We start from the raw sequence: 21,513 nt of genomic DNA, 5'->3' as shown, positions 1-21,513 counted from the left end.
GGGTTCCTTTAACTGAAGGTGAGTGTACACCGAGGCTACCCCATGAAACCCGTTCAGATACTTAGCATCGTACTTCTCGAGATTATTCAAGTAGTCGATGGTAAGCTGACTCACTTTCCCACACGACTTTACGAACTCTAAATCCGGCCCCCCAAAATACAGCCACTTAGAGTGATACCCCGAGTTAGAAGACCTAACGCGGACAATCTTAACCTTTTTGTAAGGAGAGTCAAAGTAAACCTGCCCGTCGTGATACCTAACTGCGTAAATCGAGAAGAAAAGCTTAAATGAAGGAATCAAGTTCCTATCACAACAAAGAGCAACAAACCCACTAAGCTGTGCAAGGGAATTGGGCGTCAATTGACTAACCCCGCATCCGATAGCCTCGAACATCGTCAAGAAAAATGGGTGCATAGGTAACCGAAGCCCGAAGTGAAAAAGGATTAGCGAAATCCCGTGCATCCCGTACTCCGGCATCATCCATACCCTTTCATCGGCCGTCGGTACTCAATAGCGATAACCATTTGCCAAATCCACGTATAATTCCAACTTACTCACTGGTGGGTCCTTGGTAATATAATAACTCAAATAATTCAAACTTGATCTGTCCCCGAACTCTTCCATACCAACACGAAGACTATCCTCAACAATTCGACGCTTTCTATCTAAGGTTCGAGGGCTCAAAGGAGGCGAAGGAAGAGGCCCGATAGGGACACTCCCCAAGAGCTCGTCCTCGTTCATGAAATCGAAGGACCCACACTGCTCTAGGTCTGGAATCTCTAGGTTATTTAAGTTTAGAAAGGACTCGTGATCACCCTCCTCGAGAGGTCGCTTACCAGGATCCCGATCAGATACAGTACGGATAGATGATGAACTAGACTGATCCATTAAATGATTATAATTGAATAAACTAAATCAAGAGAGGCAAGATACAAAGGAGAAAGTAGCAAAAGTTAATGTAGAGGATGGAAAATAACTTACAGGAAGTTATAGCAGAGGTCGAGGGTTTAGGACGAGATAAGTGCTGATCCGGCCAGCCACCTCCCCCTTTTTGTTAACAGAAGCAGAAGTCGAACAGCCAAGCTCCAATGTCCAAGCAGTAATCCCCAGAAAATAAAAACGAAAATACTTATACGTTTCAAAAAAAACAAGAGAGAAAGGGGAGAGAGAGTAGAAAAGAAATAATATTCAGATATAACGATATACACAACACACGCACTCCTATCTCAATATTCTTGTCTTTTTATTCTTATTTTTTTTTATTTCACTAACATTTAATCAGCCCACTGTCTTATTTTGCTCTATTTTCTTTTTATCGCATCTTCCACATCTCAGTAATTCTCAGGTCCCGAAGTAAAAAGCGCAAATCTAAAGATAATTGCTTACACTAGGAGGGGGACAAATGTTGGACCAAGACAAGATGGCCCAAAGGAATCATAGTTAGGATAATTATGAAATATTATGTAAAGCCCAAGAAGGCCCAATTTGTAAGATAAAACCCATTTGGGACTTGGTATAAATAAAGGACAACAACCCCATTGAAGGAGGTTAGCTCATTAAGCAAAGAAGATCATCTCCTAAAATTATAGTCTAATAATAATAATAATAATAATATTGGCATATCAGTATCTTAAATAACACTCGTAATTCAGATTTTTTGATATCTATATTAAGTTTTCGTAAATGGCAATTTGGTTCCAAGTTATATCCAAGTAAAGAAGGTCTTAAGGTTCCAGTAAGAAATAAATTAGTATAGTTTCTGAATCAGCTCGCCAAGATTTTATTATTTTAATTTATTAAATGCCTGAAAAATGCTAATTATAAGACATAGTATACAATAATCTTTTGGAAATTCTACTTCTAGGTAAGCCTGAGAGGAGGTTAGTTTGCAGTTAATACTAAGGGGAGTAGCTGATGCCGGGCTTGTAGTAAGTCACTAAGTACCCATGTTTTCCTTGTTTTCCCACTCTTATGCATATGTTCGCGGAGCCACGGACAATTTTTATTGTTTGGACACCTTCACGCAAGCTTATGCACAAATATGCATGCACATACATGTGCTGCACAAGCTGGTGACTTTGTGCTTGTTTATATTTATATCCAGATCATGAGAAGACATGTGTCAATGGTGAATATATTTTTTTCACAAATTACTGGTGGATATAGCCGTGGTTTAAGCTTTAAGGAGCATACAATTAGCTCTAGTTCAATCCACCTGCGCCTCATTGAATCATATTATTATTTTTCATTTAAAAATTTTAAAGAGTTGACGGTATAAAATGTATTGGTGTTTGTAAATACTAATCCCTTCTCTTTGTTATCATATACTTTATAATTATGATCTGACATGAGTCCTCTGCAGTTTTAGCTGAAAAATTAATTATCTTGCATAAATAAAGCTAGAGCAAACTCCAGTCAAATAATGATGAAGTAGGAAGTACTTGTCTATTTGGGTATCGTCATTATGAATTTTAGTTTGGGACTTTGGGTCCAATGTTCCCAATTAATTACATGTTACTTAAATTATCAATCCTGGATAGCTGGAAGATTTTGATATCAATTTTACTAAAGTATTAACGTTATATGGCACACTGGCATTGCGGTTGTTGATATCTTAGATGTGCTTCTTTTTTGTGCCTGGGCTTCCGCTTCAATATATCGGAAAGTCTTCATTATTGGCAGCCACACTTTACAAACCTGATTTCTGTTGATTATATCCGTTCTAGGAAGCACCGACACTCCAAAAAGGCTGCCGTATGCGTGTCGGACACGGACGAGACCGAGACGGCGACTTGGCACCGACACGGCTGAGTACGTGTCCGACACATCGACACACCATGTGGCGTGTTGGCAGAAAAAGGCGACCGACACGGGTCAACACGTGACTGATACAGCCCACCTACTCGGCCCATATAGAAAAGCCCAGAATCATCTTAAAAAGCCCAAACCATCTTATATTACCCTAATTTCACGTCTCTCTGTCTTTTATAACATCCCTCTTCATCTTTAATTCGATAGAATACAGAACCATATATATTTACAATCAAATATACATACATCTATATATATATAAAACATATATCTGTATTGATCATTCTTGTTATTTGAAGGAAAGTTATCACAAGATGATCATTTGAATATATTTGAATTAAAATGTAGAATAGATCTTACAGTAGTTTATCACTTATTATGAAAGAAACTCTATTATCATTATGAATGAAGTTGTTCAATATTTGATATATACAAATTTTATATTTTATATTTTTTATTACTTTTTTTTGTTGTGTCGCGTATCCAGGACACTTTGATAATCGACGAATCCCTGTGTCCCGTGTCGCCGTATCAGTGTCGGTGCTTCCTAGTATCCGTTTCACAACCTTGATGCCAAATCTTTGACGCCTCAATGGTGACCCTAGTTTGGGTGCAGGATAACATTATCTCAAGCAACATTCGCTGATATGCCTGGTCTTAGGAGCACATCTGGGGAAGGTATGGTGCTGGTTCTTCATTTTTTGTAAACTCCAACAACCGTACTTAACCTTGTCTTTAACAGCGTATTGGTCACAACCTTGGGAGAACTCGATTACTACTCCATGTAATTGATACTGCTACAGAGGATCCTGAAAATGACTATTGGATTGTCCGAAATATGTAGTCAGGAAATATTTGTAGTTTCTTTGTTTTTCTTAGTAAATTGCACTTAGGTTGTGTAAAAAGTTATTTTCTTGCATTTTGATTTCCACACTGTAAAAGTGAACATTTTGGGGACCAGAAATATATTTTAAAAGCATAAAGGTATCTTCGTAAGAAACTATAGAGCATAAAGGTAATTTCGTTAGAAACGTTAGAGTTTAGACGGTCTTTCACTATACTTAAATATTGGGTAGGCATTAGGGATAAATTGAGCAACCGTCAACGCTCAACCATTCTTCATCTGTCTTCAAAAACTTTAATAACCGATCAATTGAATTTCCTTCAGATCTACTCTAAAGTCCTTTATGATGGACAGATTTCTTCATTCGAGCTATTCAAAATTTCCAACTCTCTCTACAGAATCTCGTAATTCCTAGAATTTCGTTATTCACTATGTTCTTGTTCATTGATTTCCAACATATTTCTGGTAAACTAGCCACTCCTTTGACTACCAAAATCTTCCACCACGGTTTCTTATATAACCGGATCCCAAGAAGATCCTATTAATGGCCTCTTTCCAATTACAAACGAAGTCGCATATCCCACTGCCTGAGTTGGGTTGGTCAGAAAATCTTCACCTCCGGCTACTGTTTCATCAACCCATCAATTAGCTAATTCGTTAATTTATGTTTGTCTACTTACTTTCTCTCCCTTGATTTTACACAGACCTTCTTTGTTTTGGTTTTAAAAAATTTTCTATGATTCCCATACAAGTTTACCTGGTCTAGCTGTCAATTCTAATAACCCACTTGTGATCTGGTGTGGATCCGAATCCATAGCCTATTTGAATGACTCTCCCTACTTTCAACCTTTATAAACCATGCTGTTTTTTGTTTGCCAAGTGCCAACCTAATTAAATCCACCGATAGCTAACTAAACTATTTTAACAAATATATATGGTTTATGATACTCGCAAGCCAACTTAAAGTTTCATTACTCGTCTAAGCCTAAATATCTAACAGATTTCTGAGATTTTGGCCTGTCGTTAAATTCTAATGTTTCACTGCTAGTTTTTGCCATGAAACGGGACCTTCTTTTAATCTTGTTGTTGCAGGAGCTCTGTGCACTAGGTATGGACTTTTTCTTTTGTTAAGTAGGGTGTTGGCCTTTCTGTCTTGCTCAGGACAAAATTACCCCCTTAAAAGTTAAGTTTGTTGGTCGATTGAAGTCCCTTTTCTGCTTTGAAAATTATTTGCAGTCACCAAAATATTCACACGTAACATGCTGCCATCAAACAGCAGAGAAATAACTTTACAGGCCACATAGTGCAATTTATTCGATGAAATGGTTATTTTCGCTTATGTGATGGGTTGACGTAGTTTTTACCAATGGCCACTTGGCCAGATCATAAGGCTTTTGAGTTTGGGGTTTGAAAAAACAAACCTGAACATCTCTTAACTAACATATAGTGTTTATCCGGAGCTAATCGCTTAAGCATATATATCTTGCTTAAATCCTAATGATACTAAATGCAGGCTGCAGATAGTTTGCATTATTGTCAGTATGATTGTTTCGTTTTTTGAAACATTCAAATAATAAGGCTGATATGTAACCTAAAATTTTTATTTTGTTCTCTCCATTTCTGATTTATCGATTTTGTACTACTATGATATTTTTCATATTTTTTTCCAGGCATGTATCACCCCTCTTTATTCAAGGATGGAATAATGAAATATGTAGTATGTTTGTGTACTTGCCTTGCTAAATACTCTAGGGATATTTTGTCTAGAAATAATTATGTTAATCATATCCCCCATCGAGTTAATCGGTTTTAACACATGACATGAAGCAATTATATTGTCACTTTCCTCATCTGAGATGGAACAAAAAAAAAATTCTTCAGAGATGTCTAGCAAGGCTAGAAAAATCAAAGAAATTGAGAATTATCTTCGGGCCTTTCCAGTTGTGGGGGTGGTGTTCAGTAAGTTTCTAATGTAGTTTTATCATTACAAGAGCCACTCGTGTTCTGCTCTTCTGGTCTGTTTCATTGCATTAATTCCTAAATGAGCATTTCTCTATATCAGCTTTCTAAAGTGAAAATTTGAAATTTAATTTAAAAGAATAAATTATGTAATGTATATTTTTTTAAAAAATATCTAGTAATTGCACAATCACATTCCTTTTGTGATTGGGATATATATTGTACAACATAGTGTTTGCTCTTTCTTTATACAAATGAAATCTTTGATTTATTTGATGGAATAAGACATTTGTATATGAATCTGCACTGGTGAATTTAAATTTTATATGTTTAAGGCCTAACTAGAAACTCTCCTGTAAATCCTTCCTTTTTTAGGAATGATTTCTGTACTTCTTTCCAACACAATGTTTTTTGTTTGCGTAGACTCAAAATTTCTGTGCCAAGTTTTCTTGTCATTTTTTTTTGTTTTAAGTCAAGTTGGAAGCTATTTAGTTTTACCCTTCCATGATAGCTGTTTTGTACTGCATAGAGAAGTAGTTTATTTCATATTCAACATTATAGATCGGCTTTTTTGCTTAATAATGATAGTATAATTTACAATATGCTCTTACAAGCAGAAAGGGAAATGATTTCAACTAAATGTTGAAGAAGATATGAACATCCTTGCGCCACTGCGGAGATCACAATGAAGTTTTGGATACGTAGAGCATGCTTAAATGAGCATCTGTGCATGTAATATCTCGGAGATCACTCATATGAGCAGAGAAATGGTTTTTACAATAGAAGCTAAATATGGTACGCTTTCACGAGATTTAGTAAATGTAAAGAAAAGGTACACAAATACTATCTATTATTGCTTAGAAGATCGTGCAATATAATATAATATTATATTTGATTTTGTTTGAAGAACTGAATTATTAATTACACCTCAACTACATAATAGATCAATATTTTAAAGGAATATCTAAAATATATTCTTAATGAATTACGTGACTGCAATATTATAGTGCTATTCATTGTTATGCGGCTATTCAAGAAAACAGATAGACTCTGAGATAATAATTCCACAACTTAGAACTAGACAATATCAAGCAGTAACAGTTCTACTTTGTTTTTTGACAGCAGTATCAGTTCTACTTTATTACTAGTATTGTAATATATTTTGGTAATAAATCATAGTGTCACAATATGTTATTGCTTAGAACTTAGAAGATCGTGCATTATAATATCGTAGTGGATTTTGTTTGAAGAACTGATATTATTAGTTACACCTCAACTACTGTCGTAAATTTTATAGATAAATTTTTAAAAAGAATATCTAAAATACATTTTTAATGAATTACGTGACTGGAATAATATAGTGCTATTTATTGAGGGGCTTGCAATTGTAACTGCTTATGAAAATGAAAAACTGATAGGTTGTGCCAAACTTCTAATTTCCCTCCACTTAACTAGTAATAAAGTTGAATTGTTACTGCTCATTGTCTACTTCTAAGTTGTGGAACTATTTTTCTCAGAGCTTATCTGTTTTCTTGAATAGTCACATAACAATGACATCACTATCCACGTCATCTTCTAAATTCTACTTGCATGCATCTCAAATTGTCAAAGATCTATCTCTACCTTTATTTCTCTTCAGAAGCGTTCACAGAATTTACACTACTCTCTGGCACGTGTGGTTTCACACACACACACACATGTTTAGTTACCAATCCTCCAAAATCCGTTGAGAGAATGATGCACTAGTCAAATGGGGTGAATCACGCAACAATTCTCCTCAATTAATTGTTGGGGAAGCTTGCACACGATTCATACCAAACCTGCATTTCTTTCTACTACTTAAGATGTATATCATGATTATGTAATTGTTGGTAAAAAAAAGAGCCTTTGGTAGATCAGTAAGTTAACTATTTCTTCCAAAATACTAAAGTATTTGGAGAATTATTTAATATGTATATTATATATCAGCATGCTTGAGAGTTAAAAATGATGATCGTTGAGTGACACTACTAGATAAATTGGCATTGCCAAGTATTACTTACCCCCCTCTGTTTGCGGACACGTAGCATCACTTCCTCGCTATATATACCCTCTTCAAGATCAACTCCTTATTAAGCTTTCATATGTATTATTTAAATAACTAATATAATAAGGCATTCCCCACATGTCAAAGACACTTAGCTCAAAATCTGAAAAATCGGTGATGAAGGCAACTCAACCGAGGTCAAGGAAGGGCAGCATGAGAAGAAGAGGTGGACCGGATAATGCATCTTGCAAGTTCAAAGGTGTGAGGTAGCGGACTTGGGGCTCATGGGTGTCGGAGATACGCGAGCTTAATCATGGAAAACGCACTTGGATAGGAACTTTTAAAGATCCTGAGGCTGCAGTTATGGCCTATGATGAGGCCGCTATCAAGCTTTTTGGTACCAATGCCATGCTCAATTTTCCTGAGAGGCTACCACAGGTATCATGACCAATCCATGCCACAGTCGCCACTAGCAAGGACACCCTCGTTGATCGGAAAGAAATTGGAATTCCAGAAGAAAGAATCATAGAAGAGCAACATCGTAAATGTCCACCAGCTGAGGCCCATGATAAGCCTGCTGGTAGTCTATTTGGTGCTTATGCTGTGCTCAATTTTTCCAAGAGCGTACCTCAGGTGTCATGTCCAGTCCATGCCACTAGCAAGGATGCCCTTGTAAATTCAAATGGAGTCAAAGTTCCTGAAGAACAAATTATATAAATGGAGCAGGTTAAATATCCACCAGGTCATGAATTTTCTCCAACTACCAATCCGTATGACTACCTGATAAACAATCAGTTGATTAATGATGATTACAATTCTGTATTGAAAGGGAAACAATGCCATGTAGGTCCGATTGTTAATCATGATGAAGTCCAAGGCGATAATGCTGGGAAGAATGGAGAGAACTTGGAAGAAAGGTGCAACAATATCAAAGAAAACCTGATGATGGAATTGCCAGAATTTGACAATTCTTCCTTGTGGGATGAAGTCATGGGAACAACTGATTTGGAGACGATCGAGAACCCGGGGGATCTTAATGCTGATGTCTGTGACGAGATTTTCAAAGATATTTTGGAAGATGATTTAGGCTTGGACAATTTTTGGCTCTGAATAATGCCTGCCTGCTCACACCCAACCTTGCCTATTATAAATTTAATACTGTCACTCTATGTCTCTGCTGTTTTAGATATCGGGAGCAAAGAATTATGTTTCAAGGTCACATGATCTAATTAAACTTTTGAAGTTGCATACTTTTTGCTATATGCTAATGTGTAAAACTAATAAGTTTAAATGAATAAAGTGTTTGCTTCTGTTGGCTTTATATATAATTAGGGCTGTAAACGAACCGAGCTGATCGTTATGCTCGACTCGACTCGTTAAGTAATCGAGCTCGAGTTCGAATAAGAAAATATGTTCGTTTAACTTATCGAGTCGATCCGAGTTTTACAAGTGGTCGACTCGAACTCGACTCGAGATTGACTCGAGATCGACTTGACTCGTTAAACTCGACTCGAACTCGACTCGATAAGCAATATGTATAAAAAAATCTAAATATATATATATGAACATGTTCTATCTCTACCCGTATCTTCCTAATTGGACTGGGCTTAAATTTTATTTTATTTGGGTTGGGTCTTATTTGGACTCTAATTGGAAAAAAAGATAAAAAAAATTAAAAAATTAATGACTAACTTGAACTCGACTCGAGTTCGACTCGACTCGAAAAGTTCGTGAACAACTCGAACTCGACTCGGTTGTTAACGAACTCGAGTTCGAACATGAAAATCTGATCATTAAACTTTTCGAACTCGACTCGACTCGTTAAGAAAAAACTCGAACTCGAACTCGTTAAGGAAAAACTCGACTCGACTCGGTTCGTTTACAGCCCTATATGTAATTGCCCAAACATGACATTCATGCCTAAATGAAGTTGTATGCGTCCACATTTGGTATAATTTTTAGAAAGAATTGGAGTACTTTTGTGCTTGTATATAATCCAGTTCTTACATTGACCTTAACTGGACGTATTCTTTTTTTTATCAGGCTCTTTAAGGTTAGAAAATCTGCACTTGTGATCATTTTTCTAGGTCTATAACTGAAGCTTATTCCATCAACGTTCACAAACTCGGTTGGCAAAACAAAAAAAAAACCCCTTAAAATTAAAGTATATTAACATGGCCTCAGTCCCTTCCAATTTGTTTACATTTTTGAGGAAGTGTTCGGCACGCATTTTAAGGTGCATAAAAAGTATAGTTATGTAACTTATTTTTACAATTTTCTTTTTCTGAATAAAAGTTGAATGTTTTAATTTTTATTCAGAAAAAAAAATTGTAAAAAAAATTACAAAACTATACTTTATATGCACCTTAAAATGCGTGTCAGATACTCTCCAAAATATATAAATAATTGAAAGGGACGGAGGGAGTACATGATTCCGAAAGTTTTATAGTAACCAGTGAGTAATTCTATACCCCTGTGGATAACTCGGTTTCTTCCCAGGTCTTCTCCTTTCTCACACGCGCTGGGACCCGACTTTTATAGCGGTTGGAGTGTGGTTAACCTACTAAGTAGGGGTCTCTGCAAAACAGAACCGGAGGGGGGTTGTATCCCGTGGCAACTCCGGTGTAAGAATGAGAAATGGGCTTTCCTTAAGAAGAAGAAGAAGGAAGAAGGAGCTATTCAAAAAATATGTGAGGGTGTGTGTATAGGTGTGTAGTAGTCGAATGTTTTTCAACCCCTAAAACCCTCTTTTTGGGGCCTTTTATAGGTCCCAAGATTTAGGGTTTTTGGGGTTTGTACCTCTTCATCTTGGCCTTTGATCATTCTTGGTTGGTGATCGGTTGGACGGTCCAGATGGGCTGTGTGGTCAGGTGTCCTTTCTCCATCAGAGTTGTCTTGGGATGATTACCCGTGAACGGATGGGATGCAATTGTTCCATTTTGGGTAACATGAGACAGTTGACTCTTTTGTCATGTGCCACGTGGCACCGGGGACCACCTGGGCTTAGGAATGGGGTGTTATCACTATTGGGCCTCTGTTCTTTTATCTGGGCCTGATTACTTGTAGCCCATCATTTGCCTCCCACTCCCTTATGCGGTTTTCCCGGATGGGGAAGTAGTTGTTTTGGAAATTTACTTCTTTGATTTGTCCCCTGACCCCGGGATGTCGTTGGGTACAAGTCCCCGGGGTGGTGTTTGGGTATGCCCTTTGGTTTTTGGCCCTTTGGAAAAATTTTGTCATTTTTCCTTTAATTTGTGGCCCCTAACCCCGGGGTGTTGTTGGGTACAAGTCCCCGGGGTTGTGTTTGGGTAGGCCTTTTGGTTCCTGGCACTTTGGAAAAATTTTATCATTTTTCCTTTGATTTGTGGCCCCTACCCCCGGGGTGTTGTTGGGTACAAGTCCCCGGGGTTGTGTGGGTGGGCCTTTTGGTTTTTGGCACTTTAAATTTTTTTTGACATTTTTCCTTAGATTTGTGGCCCCTAACCCCGGGGTGTTGTTGGGTACAAGTCCCCGGGGTTGTGTTTGGGTAGGCCATTTGGTTCTTGGCACTTGGAAAAATTTTGTCATTGTTCCTTTGATTTGTGGCCTCTAACCCCGGGGTGTTGTTGGGTACAGGTCCCCGGGGTTGAGTTTGTGTAGGCCTGGGTGCAGATGTGACAGGTGGGTAGTATTTTAGCGCTTTTCCCGGAGTGTCAGACGGCGGTTGAGCTTCTTGTACGAATATATGTGTAAGTATATGCATATGCACGAAACGTTGCAGTTTCCCCCCCCCCCTTTTTTGCCTCAAAAGTCGCACCTGTTAAATAATTACAGCGATGTAATCATTAACTGCAACAGTTATTCTCTGGATGCTCAGGATTGTGCCACGTGTCTTCGATCAACGGACCGGATTGTGAGGCAGTTGAATGGGTTACCTCTCCCTTTGCGCCTATAAATACTCCACATGTCTCATTTCTTTTCACTTTACGCAACTGCAAACATGAAAATTTTCTGCAATTTTTCTCTAAGTCAGATTTGGGAGTTTTTTCTTCGAAGCCGCCTTATTCTCCTACTTTCTTGTAAGTTTCTAAATTTTTCTTCGTTCTATTCTTTGTTTCTTCATGATTGTTTGGAGAATATTTGTAGGCTGAGTTTTTAGAATGCATGTGTGCCCAAGTATCTGAATCAGTTTATTTTCTTTATGTCGAGTTTTGGTGAGTCAAACAGATTGTTTGTTGTTTAGATTTATAGCTTTTGTTTGCGAAGAAAAAGTTGATGTTTGTAGTGAATCTGGGCTTGTGTTTTGGTATGCACATATGTGCGAATAAGGGTTTTAATCTATGTAAAACTGGGTTTGATCTTTTCTTTTATGACTGTTCATAACATGTGTTATAGGCGTATATATGTATGTATAGGTTGTTTGATATAATTTGGTGTTTTGATTTTAAGGTTAACTGTTTCTGAGTAGCTTTTGTGTTTCTTTCTTTTCTTTTTCTTCCCGAAATGGCATAGACTCCGGGGTTATATGATTAGGAGGGGTAGAAAGAAACAATTAGCTAACCTGAAACATAGACCTGACCATCCCCACTTTGGATTTCCCGAACATTCTTCGAGTGACTCTTCCCCGGAACCAGAAAATATGCCTCCTCGTCGCCAAGCCATAGTTGAGGAGTTGGTTACCTTCCTGTTAAACCCCGGGCAGACTTTGGGTAGGAGAGACAGGTCCTGGATAGACATAGACCATTATTTTGTTCAGACCCGTGAGAATAGTCCTCCCCACGATTACTACTTCAGGGACCTTACTACTGCTTATAGGCCCGGGGGCCTAGAACCTTATGATGGGGCTCGTATGGATCAACTTTTTTATAATGCCCCCGGAACTAGGTATGTTCCTGCTCCCCGTCATCCCGACCTCTCTGAGTACACCTTTGAGCAGTTAGATGACCTGGTGAAGGCCGTTTTTCACTTCGGGGATGATATGGAGTGGAGGTGGCCCGAGCCTCACGAGAGGGTTTATCACCGCCCTGTTGGTGGTTGGGTAGGAATTCTTTTAGAGCATCTGCGTAGCATGAGGCCTAACCTTCATCAGTTTACCAAGTCCCTGTGCCGTGACGTGTACTGAATACCCTTCACCCAACTAGCTCCGAACTCTGTTAAGTGGGTTTCCTGGTTCTTGGCCTGCTGCCATGTAAATAAGTATCTTCCCACGTTTAAGCTTTTTCACTACCTCTTTAAAATCAAAAGGTCCACCTTGCCTCCCCTTTTTGAGTTTACCTTTAATATAGATGGTTGTGGGCTCCCTTCTGATGCCAAAAAGGCTCCCGTCTTTATGTTGAACTCGCTCCGGGGCTGGCACCAGGAGTTCATCTTCGTCCGGGGCTGGGACCTGGAGTTTATGCCTTTGTACAAAACTACTTTGAAAAATAACAGGTTCCCATCCGAGAGGCTCGGTGGAGATGCCTTGGCGAAGATGTACAACTTTGTGGTTGCTCTTGGTGCCTAGTGGACCCGGGATACCTTTTTAGATAATCAAACATTGTTTAATGTTGGCTGTAAGTGTTTTACATTAGTAGTTTTTCCCTTGTATTTTTCTTGATGTATATCTTTGCCCTGTTCCTCTTTTTAACTGTTGTTCCCTATGCAGGTCTTCATTTCCTTAATCCTTTCCATTACGCCATGTCGCAGCAATTCAAAGATTTGGCCGGGAGGTTCAAGAAGATTGGTGGTGCTGTTCACTTGGACTCGGGGAAGAAAGCAGCTGGTGGAGGTAGTGGTTCTCAAACCTAGGATGCTGGTTCCTCGGGGAATAGTATAAGGCAAAGCGCTCTGGTGGTTACTGCGCCTGTTGTCTCGGTGCCCGAGGAGGTTGAGGTAGTTGAGCTGGAAGAGGTGGAAGTTGGGTCGTTGAACCCTCCTAAGAGGAAGGCTACAGCTGAGGATGCTGGTGGTTCCAGAACTCCCCAGCGTAGGAGGGTTTTTGGGTCAGGTCCTTCTGAGGAGGAGAGCCAAAGGTTGGTAGAGGAAGATGCACTGAAGAACCTCTTGGCCCAGATGATCTTGGATGATCGCCGGAATGAAATGTTTGACAATTATGCTACCCCTGCTGACTTTGACTGCTATGCCACAGAGGATCCGGATACTTTTCTTGATCATCTTGTCCGGGACATTTCGGAGGTAAGACTGTTCCTTATCTTTTTCTTTTCTGCCCTTGTGTTAGTACTTAGTCGTTTTGCTTTCAGGCCAATGCCCGGATCAGCGGTTGTTCCACCATTCTCCACAACTTCCGCATAAGGGAGACCAAGAATAAGGCTGCTCTGAAGGAGCTAAGTAAGGAGAAGGAGAGCTTCGCCAAGTATCGGGAGGTAAAAGAAAAGGAGTCTCGGGAACATAAGCAAGCTGTTGCTGAGGCGGTGAAGTCTCGAGAGGCTGCGGAGCAGTTGGTTGGATCCCTTCGGGCGGAGGTGGAGAACTTGAAAAGGGAGCTTGCTGCTAGGCCCCTGGCACTGGAGTCCTTCCGGGGTACCCCTTCTTACTACGAGGAGCTTAACAACAAGATCTTTGAGAAGGTCAACATCTGATGGGACGTTGTTTCTGCTTATCTGGCTGAGAATCCAGGTGGTGACATGGACGGATTCATAGAGCTGTACCTTGCCGAAGAGCTCCGCCGTGAAGAAGACCGAGCTGCTGAGGCGGGTACTTCCGGGACACAGCCGCCTCCGCCTCCCGAAGATGGCCGCGAAAAGACTCCTCCTCATCCCGAGAACTGAGGAATGAAGACCCAGGCTTTGTGCCTTGTAATTTTATTTTCGTAACTTGTAGTTGCTTTAGACTTAGCCCTTGTGGCTTTTAGACTTCGTTTATTTGGTTTCGTTATGACTTTGATTTGGATTTGCTCCGGGGCTTGGTTTGCCTCGGGAATGTATGTAAATATATTTCCCTTTCGTATTTGGTTTTGTTTCCTTTGCTCGAAATTCTTCTAAGTACACGTGGTTCGCGTTGTAGTCCCCGGGAAAGGGTTTAGTTTTAATTTTTAACTGAATAAAATTTTCTAAGTACACATGGGTTGTGTAATGGTCCCCGGGAAGGGGTTTAAAATTTTAATTGAATAAAATTTTCTAAGTACACATGGGTTGTGCAATGGTCCCCGGGAAGGGGTTTAGAATTTTAATTGAATAAAATTTTCTAAGTACACATGGGTTGCGTAATGGTCCCCGGGAAGGGGTTTAGAATTTTAATTGAATAAAATTTTCTAAGTACACATGGGTTGTGTAATGGTCCCCGAGAAGGGGTTTAGAATTTTAATTGAATAAAATTTTCTAAGTACAATGGGTTGTGTAATGGTCCCCGGGAAGGGGTTTAGAATTTTAATTGAATAAAATTTTTTAAGTACACATGGGTTGTGTAATGGTCCCCGTGAAGGGGTTTAGAATTTTAATTGAATAAAATTTTCTAAGTACACATGGGTTGTGTAATGGTCCCCGGGAAGGGGTTTAAAATTTTAATTGAATAAAATTTTCTAGGTACACATGGGTTGTGTAATGGTCCCCGGGAAAGGGTTTAGAATTTTAACTAAATAAAATTTTCTAAGTAATGAGGCGACAGTGATCGGGTGATAGTAGAATAACCTTGAGCTGTGGGGTGCCCAATGTGGAGTTTTCATTTAAATCATAATAAAGCAAAAATACATTCCAGGGAAAACGTTAAAAATTACATTAAGCTTCTATAGCCTAAAAGTAGAGGAGATCCCGGAATGTGCGCCCTACCTTTACTAGTAGAATTTCCTTAGGCGGGCACCGTGCCAAGTGTTTGGGACTTCGGTCCCCCCAAGGTAGCTTAGCTTGTAAGTTCCTGGTCGTAGTACTTCTTTAACCCTGTAGGGGCCTTCCCAGTTGGGTTGGAGTTTTCCCTGTTTGGTTGGGTCCGAGGCCTCGATGTGCCGGAGTACCAAGTCTCATGCTTCATACTCTCTGATTTTTGCCTTCTTCCCAAAGTAGAGACTTGTCTTTTCTTTGTGATCTTCCATCCTTTTTACCGCCTTGTCTCTTACCTCATCTAGGAGCTCCAGGTTGGTCTTAAGTCCCTCAATGTTTGAGATCTCGTCAAAGTTAATGATCCTGTGGGAAGGGGACCCGGTTTCGATTGGTATGCGGGCTTTAGTACCGTACGCAAGCTTGAAGGGGGTCTCATTCGTTCCTGTCCTGGGGGTGGTTCTGTAGGACCATAGGACTTTTGGAAGCTCATCAGGCCATATTTTCTTGGACTCCTCCAGCCTTTTTTCCAGGCCCCGAAGTATGGTTCTGTTAGTTACTTCGGCCTGTCCATTCCCCTGAGGGTGTGCAACCGATGCTCTTTTATGCTTGATTCCGAGCTCTTTCAGATATGCCTCGAATTCGGACCCAACGAACTGTGGGCCATTGTCGGAGATGAGAACTACCGGGATTTCAAATCTCATGACGATTGAATTCATAAACTTGATGCAATCTTGTTGATTGATTGTTCTCATAGCCTTGGCTTCTGCCCACTTTGTCATGTAATCGATGGCTACCAGGACGTAGCGGAGGTCACCTCTTGCTCGGGGAAAGGGGCCCATGATGTCTATGCCCCAAACGGAAAACGGGATCGGAGATAATACCGATGCTGGCAGGCTGGGGCTTTGCCTGGGAATGTTGCTGAATTTCTGGCATTGGGGGCATTTCTTAACATAAGCGATGGAGTCGGAGTGGATTGTGGGCCAATAATATCCTTGTCTGATGACTTTGTAAGCTAGAGCTTTGGCCGCCAGGTGGTCTCCGCAAATGCCTTCATGAACCTCTCGGAGGCAATAATCGGCCTCATCTGGGTCCACGTATTTCAGGGTGGGTGCTGAGAAGGTTCTTCTGTATAACTGACCGTCCTCTAGGAAGAAACGAACAATTTTGTGCTTCAAGTACCTGGCCTTGTTCTGATCTTCCGGGAGCGTCCCATCTCTTAAGTAAGCTATGTAGGGAATCATCCAATTGTCTGGGCTCCCGATGCACAGGACTTCAGCTCGCTCTGTGCTGGGTACTCTGAGTTCTTCGAAGTATACTGAACCGGCGAGGTCCGAAGTATTCTACACGAGCTTAGACAGCTCATCTGCTTTGGAGTTATCTTCTCTGTTGATCTGAAGTATGGTAATGTCGGAAGTGGCTTCCAAGATGTTCCGTACCATTGCCTGGTACTGTGCCAGTGTTGAATCTTTCGCGATATATTCTCCACTGGTTTGCTTGACCACAATCTGAGAATCACTGTAGACGGTCATCTTTGAAATACCAAGAGATTTTGCCAATTTGAGCCCGGAGATGAGTGCCTCATATTCAGCCTGATTATTCATTGCCTTGAAAGCAAAAGTTATTTCCTGTTGAATGGTAAAGCCCTCGGGGCTAATAAGGATGAGGCCCACCCCGGATCTTTCGGCCGTGGATGATCCATCAACATAGAGCTTCCAGCAATCTGTTTCTGGGTTGGTTCCTCCTGGGACTATCTCTTGGGGGGAGGGTAGATGCCGCTCCGGGAAGGTGCATTCGATGACGAATTCGGCTAAGGCCTGGGCCTTTATCGCCGTGCGTGGCACGAATTTGATGTTAAATTGACTTAATTCGATGGCCCAGTTAACTAACCTTCCGGAGGCATCCGGCTTGTGGATGATTTTCCTAAGCGGCTGGTCTGTGACCACTCTGATCTCTCGGTCGTGGAAGTATTGCCTCAGCTTCCTGCTGGAGTGTACAAGGGCCAAGGCGAATTTTTCCAAGTTTGGGTACCGAGTATCGGCGTCCTTGAGGACTTGGCTGACATAGTAGATGGGGTTCTGCATTCCTCCTTCCTCCCGGACTAGTGCCGAAGAGACAACCTTGGGGCCAGCAGCGATGTAGAGAGATAAAGGCTCTCCGGGTTTGGCTTTGGAAAGCACCGGGGGGTTCATCAGGTGCCTCTTGATCTCCTCGAAAGCTGTGTGACATTCTGGAGTCCAATCCATTAACTTCTTGTTTCGGGCGCCTTTTAACAACTCGAAGAATGGGAGACATCTCTCCGCCAGCTTCGGGATAAACCTTCGCAGGGCCGCTAGGCATCCTGCGAACTTCTGGATGTCCTTCTGTGTTTGAGGTATCTTCATTTCTATTATGGCGTTGATTTTCTTCGGGTTTGCTTCTATTCCTCTTTCGCTGACCAAGAATCCCAGGAATTTGCCTGAAGGTACCCCGAATGCACATTTTTCCGGATTCAGCTTCATGTTGTATCTTCTCAGGTTGTCAAAACACTCCTTGAGGTCTTTTATGTGATCTGGGGTGGTGAGTGACTTGGAGATCATGTCGTCTACATAAGATTCCATGTTCCTCCCTAACTGGCTCTTGAAAATTGTGTTCATCATTTTCTGGTAGGTGGCTCCGGCGTTGATGAGCCCGAAAGGCATCATGATGAAGGCATAGACAGCTCTATGAGTGATGAAGGCCGTTTTGGCGATGTCTTCGGGATTCATGCGAACTTGGTTGTATCCCGAAAAGGCGTCCATGAAGCTGAGCAAGGTGTGGCCCGAAGTTGCGTTGATTAGCCGGTCAATATTTGGGAGGGGATAGGAATCTTTAGGACATGCAGCGTTGAGGCTCGTGTAGTCGACACACATTCTCCACTTTCTATTCGGCTTCTTGACTAGCACCACATTGGCGAGCCAGTCGGGATACTTGATCTCGCAGATGATGTCGGCCCTGAGCAGCTTCTCTATCTCTTCATCTATTGCTTGCTGTCGTTCAGGAGCAAAGTTTCTCCTTTTCTGTTTGATCGGCTTTTTCCTCGGGTCTACATCCAGACTGTCCATTGCCACAGACTGATCGATCCCGGGCATATCTTCCGGTGCCCATGCGAATACATCCGCATATTCTCTTAATAGCGAGATGAGCTCTTCTTGGAAGGATGTCTCCAGGCCTTTTCCAATTTTCAACTTCCGGGTGGGGTTCCTGGGGTCCAATTCTATCTCCACCGTCTGGGCAGCAGGTTCTACCTTGGTTTTCTCTCTTACTTCCACAAATTTCTGTATCCAGGCGTCGGCATTGGTCACGCTGTATCCTGAATCCTCTATCATGTTGACGTCCAACTTTAGCCTTTTGCTGAAATGTTCACGATGTTTCTTGCGGCTTTGGCCTTTAGGTAAGGCCATTGCCTACTTTCTGTTTTCTGGATCAGTTTCGGCCGTGACCAGTGCCTGTCCATAGCATTTTCCCGAAGTGCCCCGGTCCCCCCTAAGTTCTCCGATGCCTCCCAGGGTGGGAAACTTCAGCTTCAGGTGAATTGTAGACGGGATGGCCCGAAGCTTGGTGATGGCAGGTCTTCCCAGGATCATGTTATAAGAGGATACGACACTTATCACGTAGAACTTCATGATATGAGATACCTGCCGGGGTGCGGTACCAAAGACCATGGGGAGGTATATTACCCCGCAGATCGGGATCATATTGTTCCCTAATCCATAGAGAGGGTCTTCGAGGCATGGATCCATGCGAAGGTGTCCCAACTTCATCCTGTTAAGGGTATGCTCGAAAACAATGTTAGCTGAGGAACCATTATCAACCAAAATTCTTTGTACCTCATTGTCGGCGATGTCAAGAGTCACGACCAGGGCTTGGTTGTGCTCGGGATCCAGGCCTTCATAATCTGCATTGGAGAAATATATGCGCTCATCTTCATAATCAAGACATCGTTGCCCTCGTCTGGACTCCGGGGTGGGGAAGAGGCTCCCCCAAAAATCATTTTGACCACATGTTTCCCGCCACCAAAGGGTTTATCTCTGTCATCAAGTCTTCTCTATAGGTACTGGTTCATGTTGCCCTTTTTGATCTGGTCTTCAATGAATATCTTTAAAGAGAAGCAGTTCTCCGTGGTGTGGCCATGATCTTTGTGGTACTCACAATGCTTGTCCCGGGCCCTATTCCCGCGGGGTGCTAACAGCGGCTTCGGGGGGTAATAAAAGGGCTTTCCCTTGACTTCTCTCAAGATGTCGGCCCGGGGCCGGTTGAGCGGAGTCCATTCGGGCTCCGGTTTTGGTTCCCTTTTAGGCTTGGGCTTCCTTTCACTCTTCTGGGGTCTAGAGTAGTCATCCCGGGGTGGGGTCCCCCTGGATTGCTGTACATAATTGGTCTGTCTGTCTGTCCTGTGTCTCTTTTCTTTTCCGTAGGCGCGGCGGTGTTCCGGGGACTCATCATCATCCCGGATCCTCCTATTCATCTTCATTGAGGTGTGGAAGTCATTTTCTTTGATAAACTTGGACACCATTGCATAGGCCGAAGCAAGACTTTGGGGTTCCCTATGGATTAGGTCCTTCACGTAGCCTTCACATGAAATTGGGTGGAGATTACGCCGGAAAATATTCACGGCTTCCTTTTCTTCAAGATTGGAGAGCTGGTTGACTGATTCTTGAAATCTTTTGATGAACTCCGGAAGGGTTTCTCTGCTTCTTTGTTGTATAGTTTCCAAGTGGCACATCTGGAGCTCGTTCATACGGTTCGCCCTGAACCTCTTGAGAAATACCTCCCGGAAGTCCTTCCAAGAGTCGATGCTCCGGGAGGAGATTCGACTGAACCATTTTTGTGCTCCACCCTTTAGTGTTGAGGCGAAGAAACGACATTTGGTGAGGTCATTGTAGTCGTATATATTCGAGATCTGTTCAAAGTAGTTGAGATGTTCTTTAGGGTCGGTAAGCCCGTCAAAAGAGTCGAAGTTGAAGTGCTTGAGTGTTGATTCCCTGGGGGTGGATTCCAGTTGTTTGGTGAAAGGCGTGGCCGCTGCCCCGACTTCCACATCTCCTTCCATTTTTCTTTTGAGATCCCGGAGAGCCCGGGCCATTTGCTCCTGCTTAGATTCCTTTTCAGGTTCAGAATCTGAAGAGACATGGATCCGGCGTGCCTTCTTCTTTAGTTTGGCTTCTTCCTCTTGGACTCTCTTTTCAATGTTGGCCTTGGCCTCTTCCTCCTTTCGGATGCGGTCCCGGAGCGTGGCTCTCTTGATCTCGTCCCGGGCGTCCTCTGACGGCCTCTTAGTTTTGCCAATTCGATCCAAGACTGAGCCCCGGGATTCTTCCGAGTGCTCTTCCTGTCCCCAGGACGGGTTTCAGGAGCCTTGTTCTTTTCTTTCCACAGGTCCATAGCCGCTTGAATCTGCTCCGGGGTCATATTTCCCCAAGGGTTTGTAGATGTTTCAGCATACTTGTGGGCTGCTTTCTCTATGGTTAACCTCTGGTCTCCGGGCTGAAGCTGAGACGAAGCACGAGCTGTGGGGGGCTCTTCATCTATATCCTCCATCTCGCCGTTCCTGGGCGGGGCAACGGTGGGCTGAATGGTTCCGGAGATCGGGGTTTTGCTTTTTCGCGGGGTCATTAGCTTCAGAACAGATTATGGGTGATGGTACCAGGATGTGTGACTGTTCTGGAGGAAAAAATAAGAAAAGTAAGCTGTAAAGAGAGTGAGGGTTTTTGTTCTTACCAGAGAGAAGGTATCTTTGGTTTTGTAGTTGTGTAATGTAGCTGGAGATGACACCACATCACCGGAGGTTCCCCCTCCTAGCGCCAATGATAACTCGGTTTCTTCCCAGGTCTTCTCCTTTCTCATATGCGCTGGGACCCGACTTCTGTAGCGGTTGGAGTGTGGTTAACCTGCTAAGTAGGGGTCTCTGCAAAACAGAACCGGAGGGGGGTTGTATTCCGCGGCCACTCCGGTGTAAGAATGAGAAAAGGGCTTTCTTTAAGAAGAAGAAGGAGCTATTCAAAAAATATGTGAGGGTGTGTGTATAGGTGTGTAGCAGTCAAATGTTTTTCAACCCCTAAAACCCTCTTTTTGGGGCCTTTTATAGGTCCCAAGATTTAGGGTTTTTGGGGTTTGTACCTCTTCAT

The 21,513-nt window shown here is 42.0% G+C and overlaps 1 protein-coding gene and 1 long non-coding RNA gene across 5 annotated transcripts; one reads left to right on the top strand and one right to left on the bottom strand.

Moving 5' to 3' along the window:
• The first annotated feature begins 3,249 nt into the window (after window positions 1-3,249).
• Window positions 3,250-8,888, top strand: LOC141708519 (uncharacterized). 4 transcript variants are annotated; one of them, XR_012569520.1, is made up of 2 exons: window positions 3,250-6,409; window positions 7,824-8,888. It is a non-coding gene; the product is annotated as an uncharacterized LOC141708519 (long non-coding RNA). The 4 variants fall into 4 exon arrangements; XR_012569519.1 differs by having other exon boundaries at window positions 7,788-8,888; XR_012569517.1 differs by having other exon boundaries at window positions 3,250-6,446.
• Window positions 8,889-18,792: 9,904 nt separating this feature from the next.
• On the bottom strand, window positions 18,793-20,471 carry LOC141701219 (uncharacterized). The gene is made up of 2 exons (XM_074504911.1): window positions 19,538-20,471; window positions 18,793-19,283 (listed from the first exon to the last, which is right to left on the bottom strand). The coding sequence occupies exons 1-2, from the start codon at window positions 20,469-20,471 to the stop codon at window positions 18,793-18,795; spliced, it is 1,425 nt and encodes a 474-aa protein (XP_074361012.1).
• Window positions 20,472-21,513: the final 1,042 nt, after the last annotated feature.

The sequence above is a fragment of the Apium graveolens genome, chromosome 2 (assembly GCF_009905375.1).
Source record: "Apium graveolens cultivar Ventura chromosome 2, ASM990537v1, whole genome shotgun sequence".
NCBI classification, from domain to species: Eukaryota; Viridiplantae; Streptophyta; class Magnoliopsida; order Apiales; family Apiaceae; genus Apium; species Apium graveolens.
This window is presented reverse-complemented; position numbering and strand designations above follow the sequence as displayed.

Bases quoted from the DNA above. Each gene is read 5' to 3' on its own strand.
- LOC141701219 (XM_074504911.1), bottom strand. From the start codon at position 20,471: ATGGCCCGGGCTCTCCGGGATCTCAAAAGAAAAATGGAAGGAGATGTG. The intron at 19,284-19,537 runs GTGAGTACCACA...TCTCCAATGCAG, and splicing joins TAGGGCCCGGGACAAGCATT to ATTATGAAGGCCTGGATCCC.